Consider the following 13574-nt stretch of genomic DNA (forward strand, 5'->3'; position numbering starts at 1 on the left):
CATTCATGTAGCATATGTGGGCAGGGAGGACATAACAAGCGAACGTGTAGAAATGCTCCACGTAATAAATAGTTAACACTCTGACATGTATTAGTGCTTCAACGATTTGTCAATACTTATGTTAACATTGTCAAGTAATAAATTCTCATTGTCAAGTAATATATTCTGAAATGACTTTCGTGAATAGTTTCTGAATACATATAGTTGAAATATTTTTATACAGATAAATACATATGCACTATACAATTGAGTATAACCCAGTATGGATGAATACTAAAAAATACAACTAGATACAGCTGAAATATTTTTATGAATAATACAGTTGAGTAGCATTGAATGTAAATGAATACATCAAAATACAATTGAATACAGCTGAATAATACACTTAAATACAACTAACTAATGCTAAATAAAACAAGTTGAATACAACTGAGTACATCTGAATACAACTGATTACGTAAAACCTGTTTAATACATCTGAAATTGTGTTCTTTAATATGTGTTATCTGAACTTGGAAGATACATCTAAATGGATGCTGCTGAATACAACTGAACTTGACAGTTAAATACAACTGAATACAACTGAATCCAGAAAAAAATACATCTGAATTCTTTTATATAACCTACCATCAGCATACATAAAGTTTCTGACTTTGACATTAACATGTTCATTAACTAAAACGTGTTCAAGCAAAGTTGCTTGGTATTAACACATACGTGAATCCTGTAAGATAAATATGTATCCAAACTGAAGAATAAGCATGAATACTTATGAACAAATCAGTGAAACAATGATTGAAAAGTTGCAATTGTCATACACGAACATTGTTGATAAAGTGATAAGTTTTTCAAACTAAATACCATTTACACCAAAAACTACTCAAAATAGTATTCATCTTGAAACTACACTCCAAAACTACAATAACCTAAAGCTACTCTAACACTATCTGCATCCTTGAATCTGACTCCGTGATTTGCCTAGCAATCTTTGAAGGTGCTTCATTCTCGCTTATGGCATCAGCGTCTATCTTCCGCATAGCATAGTCCAGAGGAGAGCACCATATCTTTGACAAGTAGAGAGGAATCAAATGTTATTTGTGGAATCTCTCCAAGAGTGCTCAGAAACTCTGCGTATGCTGCAACATGCACCCCACAATCACTAAAAATTAATTGATTGAAACAATTAAAAATAATGCATACAATTAGATTTGTATATAACATACAATAATGATGCTTGAATACTTACATGCTACCAACTTTCTGTTGAGGCAGATCTGAAATGAAAAAAACTTCAAAGGGATCATTATGTGACTTGTCAGTGTATGTTGAGTAAGTAGACCAATCTATGCCTTGACTATCTCTGTAAAAGCCATTGATTGATAGATATAGAGGTACAAGCTTAGCTAGCTTATCAATCTCAGAAACTACATAAATATCATGACCTGCAGATCTGTACGAGTCATACACTTTGATACATCTCTCCTTGAATGAGACAACAACCAATACCCAGTGTAGTTTGTCCTTCAAGTTGACTGGTATCATGACATTATCCACAGTATACCAAGGTACATTTGCATGCAATCTGTAGCCTCTTATGTACTCAAGACATTATCCACAGTATACCAAGGTACATTTGAATACATCTGACTACAGCTGATTAAAACAGTTGAATTTAATTGAAATTAGTTGAATACAGCTGAATAAAGATGTTGAATAAAGCTGAATATAACAATTGAATACAGCTAACTATAGCTGATTAATACAGTTCAATTCAACTAACTATAACTGAATACATCTGAATACACCAAAATACAGCTGAATACAACTGAATGTAGAAGTTGAATAAAGGTGAATATAGCAATTGAATTCAGCTGACTATAGCTGATTAATACAGTTCAATTAAACTGACTATAGCTTGAATACAGTTGAATACATCTTAATACAGCTGAATGCAAATGAATAATACAACTGAATATAGCTGAATAAAACATCATGTTGTTATTCAAAGAAAATTAGTCAGTTAAGGGAAAAAAACTTACCTTGTCATCCCATAGCTTCCCGTCAAACGATAGAAGGTAAAACCAATTTTTTGAATTAACTTGATCAACTCCAAAATCCAATGGTATATGAAGTGTTGACTTGTTCTTCTTGTAATGGTCTTCCAAATTACTTCTACAAGTATGGTATAAAAAATATTATATACATTTTTAAAAATATAAAAACTTAATACACATACCAGGGGAAAACTCACCTCTGATCATGTCTAGCGAGAAGACCATCACAAACCCATTTGTCATATTCCTGAATGATTAACGTAGGATGTGGCCCCGTCATTGAATCATCCTCAAAGGGGTGTCTTTTTTTCAAAAATGGGGGTCAACTTTACTGAAGTACCTGTTGTTCATTGAATTCGTAATTAGAGACTTTTAAATTTAAAATCCTTGAGGAAAGCTGAATCTTACTTTACAAAAATACTAACATGCGGAGTCAAAGTTAGACTCATAAAGCGAAGAGTACCATCTACTTGGTCGCCGATTCCTATGAGATGGTATTGGGGTTAATTCAGCTTTTTTTGCATTGTTGTGGATCACAATTCCAGTTTCTGGAATTTGACTGGGAAGAAACTTTTCGTCCAGCTCAAATTGAGATACATAGAATTCTGTAGATACACCCTCTTGACCAGTAGATGGTATGTTGGACGGCACCTCTGATGTAGTTTTTCCCTCTCCTCTATACTCCAAACATTGATCATTAAGAACTTGTTTCTGTTAGTTGTATGTATCATTGTTAGTGTATTAACTTAATGTTACAATACAGTTAAATACATATAAGTGTAGTAAGAAAATAGATTTTGGTAATGGAAATGGGAGTTTGAAATACATCACACATATTCAAGAAATACAAATCAGAATACATCAAAATACATCAAAATAAAGCTGAATATGTTTAAATACAATAGTTAATTCCATTTACATATTAAGGTTAACACATATATGAATACAGCTAAATACATGTATTGGCCGATGCATTTATCAGTTTAGTGAGGCAGTTAAAGGCTGGTCGAATACATACAATATTTATAAATACAATTATTTAATTATAACAGCAAGCATGAGATATAAACAAATGCTCAATATGTTAAGAATGGTATACCTCAACATTATCTCCGACATCTGTGTCAATGCCATCATCACGTCTCCCTATGGGTTCCTTTCTCTAGTGTAAACTTTCAGTTTGCTGATTTTGTTGAAGATGGTCAGAAAGATTCTTGAAGTTATCATTGATCAATATTCTTAGAGACTTGAACTCTCCCACAACCTTAACAATACAAAAATAATTATAAGATTGCGCCAAAAATATATGAATGTTATTCATTAAACTGTAATGTTTAATTTGTGGTTAAATACTCACGTATTCTTTGAATGAATTTAGGTCTTTCCTCAAAGAAGATACTTCGTCATTTTGGTGTCATGCAAAACTTTATGTACAAATTCGGATACACAAACAAGAGGAATCTTGGGTTGATATTCTGTTTCGTTAGGATGCCTTTCGTGTTCCTTGCACTTTTTATGGGGCGGTGATGAAGATGGACCAACACTTGCAACATGTTTCTTCTTACATTGAAGCTCGGGTGTAGGAGAAAAGTCATCCGAATCATCTCCCGATTTGTCTGAATGAGCAGGAGAAGGCCTCTTCTCAACATCGGCACCTACAGGAGGATTCTGAATAATGGCAAACTCTATATCGCTTGGACTGATGTCCTTATAAATAATCTGAAAAATGAAATACAATCAAAGTCTTACTAGAAACATACAAATGCAGATCTGGAATACAAACTGAAATTTGTATTGAATATAAAATGCAATTGTATACAAATGCAAATCTGGCAGCACTAATGATTTAGAAATAATATGCAATTGTATGAAGAATTAATAATGAAAGCTACAACAACTATATATTGTTGTATGCATATGAATGCATTTGTATGCATTAGATGTATTCAAATGTATACAGTTTTTGTATGCATTTGTATACAAGTGTATGCAGCTGTTTATTAGTCCCTATGCATTTGTATACATGTATCTTGAATCTATATGCAAGTATTTATATCTGTAAGCATATGTATACAAATGTATATTGTTGTATGCATCCCCTGAAAATGTATGCAATTGTATTTTGTGTCTGTATGCAGCTGATAATACAAATATTTTCTATCTGTATGTATTTATATACAAATGTATTATGCTGTATGCATCCCCTGAAAATGAATGCAGTCTCTTGTATGCAAATGTATGAGTAATTTGGATGCATTTGTATGCAGCATATTTGTGAGAATATGACAACTGAAACTACAGCAGGTATTACATCACCAAAAATGTATCTGAATGCAACTGCATACTTCTATATGCAAATGTATGCCTATTAATTATTACTAAAATATAAACTATCAATGATACAATTTGTATATTACCATGTTCCCGGTGTCATTGAACATGCCGTTCATCAGATAAGCAAAGGTTGGCTGATATCCGGTGGTTCTCCAATTGAGTATTCTGGGGACCACGTCATCAACTCGGAGTGCATTTTTGGAATCAACAACTGAACAACACTCATAAAGCCACACTTGCATAGCCAGTGGCATCCCAGCTATTCTGTAATACTTCTTCTCAGCATCCATCTTCATGCTAATCGATTTTGTTAGCATTTCAAATGCTTTTAAACCCCAATGATATTCAGAATAGCGCCCACTCTCTACCAAGTCAAATGTAGCCTTGGTATAGTTGTACTATTCTTCTCGGATGAAAAAAATGAAGGTATGTATGAAATACAACAAAGATATCTTCAAGGCATCACCATCATTGTTAGGACCCCAGTTCTTGTCAGCAAAGCATTTCATCAATTGTTCCTTCTTGACAAGATTAGCACCTCCAGAGTAAGTCTCAATAAGCCGGTTAGAAAACTTTTCACTAAACTCAAAATCTTCATCATTACCAACACATTTGAGGCCAGCCACAATCGCAAACTCCCTTAATGTGAAATGTAATGAAGTACAATTGACGTGTAATGCAAATACATTGTTAGGAGTGCCTTCTAACTGGAGAGCCATGAAGCATCTGAAGAGTTGATGTTGAACTTCACAGCGTTTCATTTGAAGAAATGAGCCAAAGCAAGTATTGCCAAGTTGTTGGTACTGATCAGGAGTAAGGTTCTCTTTTAGCTGGGAGACTATATTAGTATTAGTATAAACACTGATATGGGGTGCAAATTTTGGCTGGTGTTTCACAACAAAATTAATTCCCTGCATTTAACAAGAATAAATACATGTAAATACAATTGAATACAAAGCATACTTCATAGTAAATCTTACATGAATATATATGAATACAACTACATACACTTAGAAGTATAGATATAACTGAATACACAAAATATATTACAGTACATCTGACATGAATACATACGAATACAACTAAATACATTGACAAGGCTAAATACATATTAAAAAACTAGTTACAACACACATGACATAAAAAATAAGTAAGCAGAATATATATGAATACAATTAAAAACTTACTGGAAAATTGAACAATTGCAAACAAAAAATAACTAAGATGAATACATATGAATACAATTAAAAACATACTGGAAAATTGAACAGTTGCAAACTATCAAAATACATAAGAATACATATACATACTTATAAATACAACTGAATACAGTAATACCAAATAGTACAAAAATGTGAAATTGAATAAAACTAAATATATTTAAATACAACTAGATACATACGAATACAATATTGTACATGTAAAATAACTTGAATAATTATGAATACATATAAGTTTTTGTGAATGCATATTGATACAATAGCAATTACCTTTTGGTGTCGTGTATCTGATGTTTTTTTTTTGCAGCGACTTCCTTTACATTAACACATGAATAATCATTCATAGGTTTTTTTATCTTTGAAATAACTGGATTTTTTGTTTCTTTTGAAGATTTCTCAACTTGAACTTCTTTCGTCTTGTCATTGTGTAATTTAGTTCTTCTCTGTGAAACTGTAGTTGCTGACTTACCTGCAAAATCCGACTCCCCTTGAGTTATTTGCAACGAGAAAGAGGGCCCATCAAAAGTGAGAATTTTGGTGGGTATACCTCTGGTTATCATCTTGTGTGGCATTGAATCCGCCATTGAAGAGAAAAACCAAAGCTTCCTGGTGAGCAAACAATACCAATGGTTATTGTTTCAGAAATTTATGAAAGATCTGTATAAAAATTAGAGAACCAAATTAATGATATCAAAGTTCGAAGAAGTAAACTTACCAGGAGAAAACTTACCAAATTTTAAGATATATTTTGAATGTGGGATTGATAATGGCGGAGAAATAGAGAATTTGTGTGGGAGAAGAGTTATGAAACGTGGGTTTGTGGGAGAAGAGAGTAAAGTGTATGCAAAAAGAGAGAGGGAACATGTTTAGAGCAGATATACGGTAATTATGTGAGAGAAAATACTAAAAAGGAGAGAGAAAAATATTATTTTGCATATATGGTGCCTTAAATATAGGATGTAACTATAATTAGATATTTTGCTATAAAGGATAAAAGGTATTTATAGGATGTAATATTTTAAAATGGTATTTATTTAAAATAAATAGGTTACTAAGGTTTTCTATAGGGTGTAAAATTTCCTATAAAATATGGATTAAGATCCAAACCTATTCCACTTAAACATGATCACTACATCAGAACCCACGAAACCTTGCTATCAAAATTCATCGGGAACAAACCCTTCTCCTAATTATACTTTTCTAGGACAGTTAGAAAATTATCCAAAAGTACTCTATATTTAAATATTTTTAAAAAAAGGAACCTCCAGCATGAAAGAACTATAAGGCTAATATCCATTACTTAAGTATTATTTCATTTATGTTGATTAAACTCTAATTTTAGTATAATAACATTCATATAATCTCACCGTCTATTTGAATGAAACTTCTTCGATATTTAATCAATAATGACATTGTTGGGGTGTCGCTTATGTATTTGGCAAATTATTCTGAAAATAGTTAAATAACATACAACTTAAAATCAAATTTATACAATATGTCTTTTGTATATTATGTATCTGATTTATATATAGTAAAATAAATTTCATACAATTAATTATATATTATACAATTTATCTATAACTTATCTACAACTTTCATATATTATTTCTACCCACTTATATATAACTACAATATCGACGACGACGACACGACGACAACGACCCAGTATAATCCCACAAGTGGGGTCTGGGGAGGGTAATTAGTTGATAACTACAATATCATACAACTTAAATATAATTTTTATATAATGTTTATACAATATATCTTTTGTATTTTGATATCTGATTTGTACATAGTAAAAATAAATTTCATACAACTAATTATATATTATACAACTTATCTACAACTTATCTACAATTTTCATATATTATTTCTACCCACTTATATATAACTACAATATCATACAACTTAAATATAATTTTTATACAATGTTGTTCAACTTTTATACAATAGTTAAATAAATAAATAAAAATATATAAACAACAGAATACAAATTTTCTACAATTTTTCTATAAGTTTACTACAATTCATAAATATAATGTATATCATGTCTTCTTCTTCTTCTTCTTCTTCTTCTTCTTCTTCTTCTTCTTCTTCTGCTGCTGCTTCTTCTTCTTCTTCTTCTTCGAGTTTCAATTTGAAATTCAGCCAAAATCAAGTCTAATCTTCACCAAAACCCCTCAAAATTGAGATATAAACTCCAAACCATATTCCCAATTGTTTACAACAACACCCAATCCAAACAAATATTGATTTTTGAAAACCCAAATTCGAATTCAAAGCTTCAAAACTTTTTACTGACTGTCAATGGTGGAATTGCTGCTCTCTTTTCCTTTGTTTTACATTACTGAAATTAGGGATTGAAAGATAGAGAGAGACGTAGAGAGAATTCCCAATTCTTTGCAATAACATCCAATTCAAACAAATAATGTTTTTTTGAAAACTCAAATTCGAATTCAAAGCTTCAAAGCTTTTTAATGATTGTCAATGGTGGAATCACTGCTCTCTTCTGCAAGATACATAGGGGAGAGGGGGGTGGGATGTGGAGAATGAAACGTGGGGGGAGGGGGGGGAGTGGAAGATACGTTAGAGTGATTTTAGGACACTAATTATTATCATTAATTCCCTTAAAATGTACATAAATGATAATTGAGTATATAAAATGTAATTATAGTAAAACTTGAATAGGGAGGGTAATATAGTTTCATATAGTGTATAGGAATATAAAAATTCCTTTCAAATGTCATTCAAATTATTTATTGAATTTAAATCCAATAAAGTTTACATGCCTACAAAACCCTTAAAGAAAAGTTTTAAGATTAACAGCCTTAATGGAAAATACAGAGTATACAAAATATTTGAATAAAAAAACTAAATAGATTTTTTTGAACGTTTCTTTTTCTTAGCTTATAGATTTCGAGATAACAACAATGAAAGAACATAAACATTGAAGAGTTTAAGCTCTACACACTCAATTAGCTCCCACAATTATAAGAATAACTTTCGATATATAGTGAGATAAACATCAACTGATAATTAATATGCTATAATATATTATAAATACTTTTAATTATAATCTGAAATGTTTTTATCAAAGAGAAAAAACAATTATTATAGTATTGTAGGAGGTGTAATTCCACGAATGCCCCTAAAGTAATGCCTATTTATATATCTCCTCCCAAGTCTAAACATTAGGGTTTTTCCATACATTTCAGAAGCGCAGTCTGCAGCCGACTTCAGAAGATGGGTCACTCCAACATCTGGAACGCTCACCCCAAAAACTACGGCCCTGGCTCTCGCACCTGGTAGTCTTTCTTCTCTCTTTCTATTTGATTTAATAGATTTTTTTTGAGATTTATATCTTTAGCTTCACTTATTTTTGTTCTATTTTTCTCATGGATGCTCGATTTGTAATGCTGAAAATAAAAACTAGAGTAATATCGTTTTTGGAATTATAAAGAAGAGATATACTGAAACTTTTAATTGAATTATTGTAGAGATGTGTGAACTGTATGTTTTCTAGCGGCAATTTGGGACATTTTCAGTCAAAAGCCTGGCAGATTTGTTATGTGTCGTGACTCGTGATGTAAACATGAGCTATTAAAATTGAGTACTTTAGATTGTTCAAATATGATCAATAATTGCGTAAATTATGGTTTAAAAGAGTTTTGAATGACACAACAAGGCAATTTATGATATGAAAGAGCTCTTAAGTGCCACTTACAATGCTGATCAAATCGTTCCTAGTGGGTTACAGTTAATTTCTTTTCATAAATTTTAGTTGTTTAATTCGTTCCTGTATATTTATTTTCCTGTAAAAATTTTATCTATGAAGTATGATCTGGGCATTTAGGCGAGTTGTAGAATTCGAGTTTCTAATCTCTGGTATTAAGTGCTATATTTCTAGTGCTTTGCTACAGCTTCGTAGTGCCCTATTAAAATGAACTAGATGTGTGTTTTTGGAAGCTTTTTGCTTTACGTGGTTTTCTTCCGTTTGATTTAAAGTAGGAGTATTGCTCAAGACACTGTATTTTGGAATTCCTGTTAGCTTCTATACGTTGGTTTCTGATTTGCATTGGGGAAAAGAGTTTCTGATGAAGATTTTTATATGCATTTTGTGGTTTGCAAGTTTTGGCTTAGATGACATCTTTTGTTTTGACTTTTGAGTATTACTATGACTATCAATCAACGGTGCTAGACAATGTGCCTTTGGATATTCACTCCTTTTAGCTTCCGTAGTTGGATTTACTCTCATGTTAAGAGTGTTTTCTGAAAAATATTTGTTGTATATCTGATTACTCTTTGTATTTATACAGCCGCGTATGTGGCAATCCCCATGCCATCATTAGGAAGTATGGGCTCATGTGCTGCAGGCAGTGCTTCCGCAGTAATGCCAAGGAAATTGGCTTCATTAAGGTAAAATGCTGAATCTGCGTACTAATCAACAAAAGAAAGAACGAGAAACTGAATTCTTTTATTACACTGGTCCCTCTAGATTGCCTGGATAGTGAGCTACTTGTCTACGGTTCGAGCTAAGCTCTGTTATCTTTTCTTTATCTGGCAAATCGCAGCTAAATTTGTAGTCCAAGACCCTTGATTTGCAACTATAGCAATAGGAACATGGTAGAAAATTGGATACCTGAGTTATAATTGACTTGGAAGTTATTTCCTAGTTTATGCAATTCTGTAGTCATATCATTAATAATAACCCTTTGGATATTTGGTTCATCACCCTAACTCAGTACAAAGAGCATTCTCAAAATTTCTTTTCTTTGCATTTCTGATTTACCAAAAATCTAGGTAGGCAATTTCTGAGTACTTAACTATAAGATGATTCATTCATTTTGGTTTTTGGACTATCTTTCATTTGATTCTATCCATTTATTCAATTTCTATGCTAGTGATTACTCTCTTTGATTTATATTGCAGTACCGCTGATCGAAACCAGTTTCCATGGAGGATCTTTCTCCCGATGGTGCAATGCGATTGTTTTGATTATGTTAGCATGTACTAGAAGTGAATTGCTAGAATTAAACGATCTGTGTGTTTAGCTTTGTTTCAGTTTTCTATTTTTATTTACTCTCCTACGCAACTTTGTTTTGTCAAGATATTTTTGGAAAAATGAGTAGCTTATAACTTCGTTGGATGTCAAATGAAGTAGTAAGAAACATATTGTCGAGAGATTTTTTATCAAATATAAGAACTATCATTTGCTTGCCTGTGTTTGTTCTAAAGAATTGTGCTATTTGTACATCATGCTCCTTTACAAACTTAAATTTAAGAAAATGACCTTTTTAGATCTCCTATGTGTAAAAACAAATCTCTTACTTCTAAAAGTGAATTTTCCATGTGTAAAAAGAAAAATATGGTAAAAAGATTAAAAACAAGTTTGTAAAGAGCCACGAAACCATTTGACCCGTCTCTTCATTCAAGATAACCAACGTTTTCCTGTCCATCATTGGGCGTCAAACTATATTGATTCAGCCCTGTTCGGAATGTCTATATGATCCGTACATTGTTTTCGGCTGAAATCTATTATTGTAACAGACGAATTTTCTATTACATTGCCTTCGGCTGAAATATAATAGAGATATGTTTTTCAGCAGTGGAACCTCCTAAATGATCACCCTCTTTTAACTGTTAAAATGTTAAAGAGTTCCTCAAATATATGATCATGGTCAAATGCATATGTTGCAGCGTATATTTTTATACGTTGGGCAGCTTGTTTTTTGCCAACAAGCCATCTCGTTAATTGGCTCAGGTCAGCAGCCAATGTGACTTTGGGAATTTGGTCATATGCCTCGAAGACAGAATCTATGTCTGTTTCATCAGCAGCAGCATCCATGGCATCAATTCAGTGTATAACTTGTCCTTCTTAAGAGAATTTCGTTGTTTGCTGCTGCCGCTGGTTTGAAGCAGCTGAAAAGATTACATCTAAGTGGTGGTTGCAATTTGCTTGGTGATGAAATCAATGGTATTGAGTACTTAATTGCCCCTTTCTTTGTTGGAACTAAACCTGAGCAGAAACAATTTTGTCCATTTGACTAGTAGCATCAGTCGACTTCCTCGACTGCAATATCTTAACATAACCTATTAAGAAACTTCCTCAAAATATAAAGGAATTGCATATAGATGATTTTCTAGCCAAACAGAGCTTGTATTTACTGAACGTGCAATTCCTATGTTGTTCAGATACCGCAGTAAAGAGGAAAAGATCTCTGTTAGCTTGCCTGAAAATTGGTATGACAAGTTTCAGGGCTTTTATATGCTGTGCCACTTACGGGGGCAGTGGAGTTAATGATCCAGATTTGGGCATATCAGGGAACTGTGACTATACTTTCATCTCAGCCAAGTCTGCACTTTACTTATTGATTTTGAAGGCACACTTATTTGACTCAAAAGATAATGAAACCTTTTTGAATAATTCAATCAAAGAAAGTGAAGGGGTAAATCTTAGTCAAACATAATAAATTCCAGATCAAAGAACTAACAGAATAGATAGTTCATAAGATGAAATAGATATTATCGATCTTATTGAAATTCTTCATTGTAGCTCCCATCAATCGATGGGAGAGGTAGCTTTACACGTTTTTCTGCAAATTGTTTCTTTACTATGAAGATTACAAGAAGGGAACTCGGGGTAGAGAAAAGGAAGGAAGAGAGCGCCCCTATAGAGGGGTTTTCCCTACTATATATATAGTCAAGACACCCTTGTCATTTACTTGGTCCGACGCTTTCTCGCACCAGGTGTGCCTTGGTCGTTCTTTAGACATCGCTCCTTCTGATTCGACGGGTAACGAGAATGGGATGTAGAGTGGGCCATGTTATCCTTTATTGCCCTATCACTAGGGCAGGACGATGGTCAGCTCGACCGAGACGGTCAGATTTTGACCAATACAACACTGATTCTTCAAATCTATCAATATCAAGATGGATTACCGTGAAGGAGGAGGATTACGATAAAATGACATTCAGCGTAAAACTAATCAATCTATAGCAAATCCCCATTAGTGTAATTAGGGGGCGTACCCGCAAGTCTATCACCTCACACCTACAAGAAAATTTTAAACTCGGTTTCAACTATGAATTTTGTCTCCAAACTAATCCAAATCACCTTCAATCTTACTCAAATTTTGTATATTACCTCATCATGAGTTTTCATGAATTTCAACCATACCCATTAAAATAAAATCTTTTCTTGCCTTGGTTTTTTGAATGTAACAGTATATCATTTCTAACGAATTTTGTCTCCGAACCAAATCTTCCTCAAATTTCGTATGTTGCATCATTTATGTATTTTCAATGAATTCTAACCATAATCAATTGAAAAAAAAATCTTTTTTGCCTGGATTTTGTTTAATGTATATCATTGATAATTTTTTCTAGTTATTTTTGGTAGCATAATTTAATGGCTAATTGCTGATAAGTAGTGTCTATTTGTGGCTTATTTCTTTACCTCTCTCTAATTTTACCTCCTACTTCTTCTTCTTCTTCTTCTTCTTCTTCTTCTTTTTCTTCTTCTTATCTTATCTGGTGTGCATTATGGTGTGCATTATTTATATCGGGCCTTGACTAATCTGGATTAACATCATGTAAGGTCCATTGAAAAGAGACGCTCCCTGAAATGGTTTTTTCCTTTCAGAACTTGAATTGAAAATTTCTGATTAAGGGTGAAGACATCATATTCATCCCACCACAATCATTAATATTTACCTTCTGGTTCTTCACATGTTTTAGCCATATTTTTTTTAACCTCATATGCATTAAATTCTTGTATAAGTTCTAAATCGAAGTTCATTATAGTTATCGTCCTTTTGGAATATCTAAACCAAAACCAATTAGTATATTCGAGGGGTTAATTAATTAGTGAGATGGCCTTGGCTTAGATTTGATCCCTTTTTCCAAAGATGGACAAGAAAAAAAACAAGAATTGAAACACAGAACAGAGAATAGAAGATAAAAAAAC

At 32.5% G+C, this 13574-nt stretch overlaps 1 protein-coding gene across 1 annotated transcript; it reads left to right on the forward strand.

Annotated features, from left to right (window-relative positions):
- The first annotated feature begins 8786 nt into the window (after nucleotides 1-8786).
- LOC104212316 (small ribosomal subunit protein uS14z/uS14y/uS14x) lies at nucleotides 8787-10827 on the forward strand. Its single transcript, XM_009761536.2, has 3 exons — nucleotides 8787-8913; nucleotides 9925-10024; nucleotides 10538-10827. Exons 1-3 carry the CDS (start codon nucleotides 8852-8854, stop codon nucleotides 10544-10546), a joined length of 171 nt encoding a protein of 56 aa, XP_009759838.1. The 5' UTR covers nucleotides 8787-8851; the 3' UTR covers nucleotides 10547-10827.
- The last annotated feature ends 2747 nt before the right edge of the window (nucleotides 10828-13574 follow it).

The sequence above is a fragment of the Nicotiana sylvestris genome, chromosome 3 (assembly GCF_000393655.2).
Source record: "Nicotiana sylvestris chromosome 3, ASM39365v2, whole genome shotgun sequence".
Lineage (NCBI taxonomy): Eukaryota > Viridiplantae > Streptophyta > Magnoliopsida > Solanales > Solanaceae > Nicotiana > Nicotiana sylvestris.

What these genes read in the sequence shown, in the direction of transcription:
- LOC104212316 (XM_009761536.2), top strand. Translation starts at nt 8,852, where the DNA reads ATGGGTCACTCCAACATCTGGAACGCTCACCCCAAAAACTACGGCCCT. An exon ending in GGCCCTGGCTCTCGCACCTG is followed by an intron (nt 8,914 to 9,924) that starts GTAGTCTTTCTT and finishes GTATTTATACAG; the next exon opens with CCGCGTATGTGGCAATCCCC.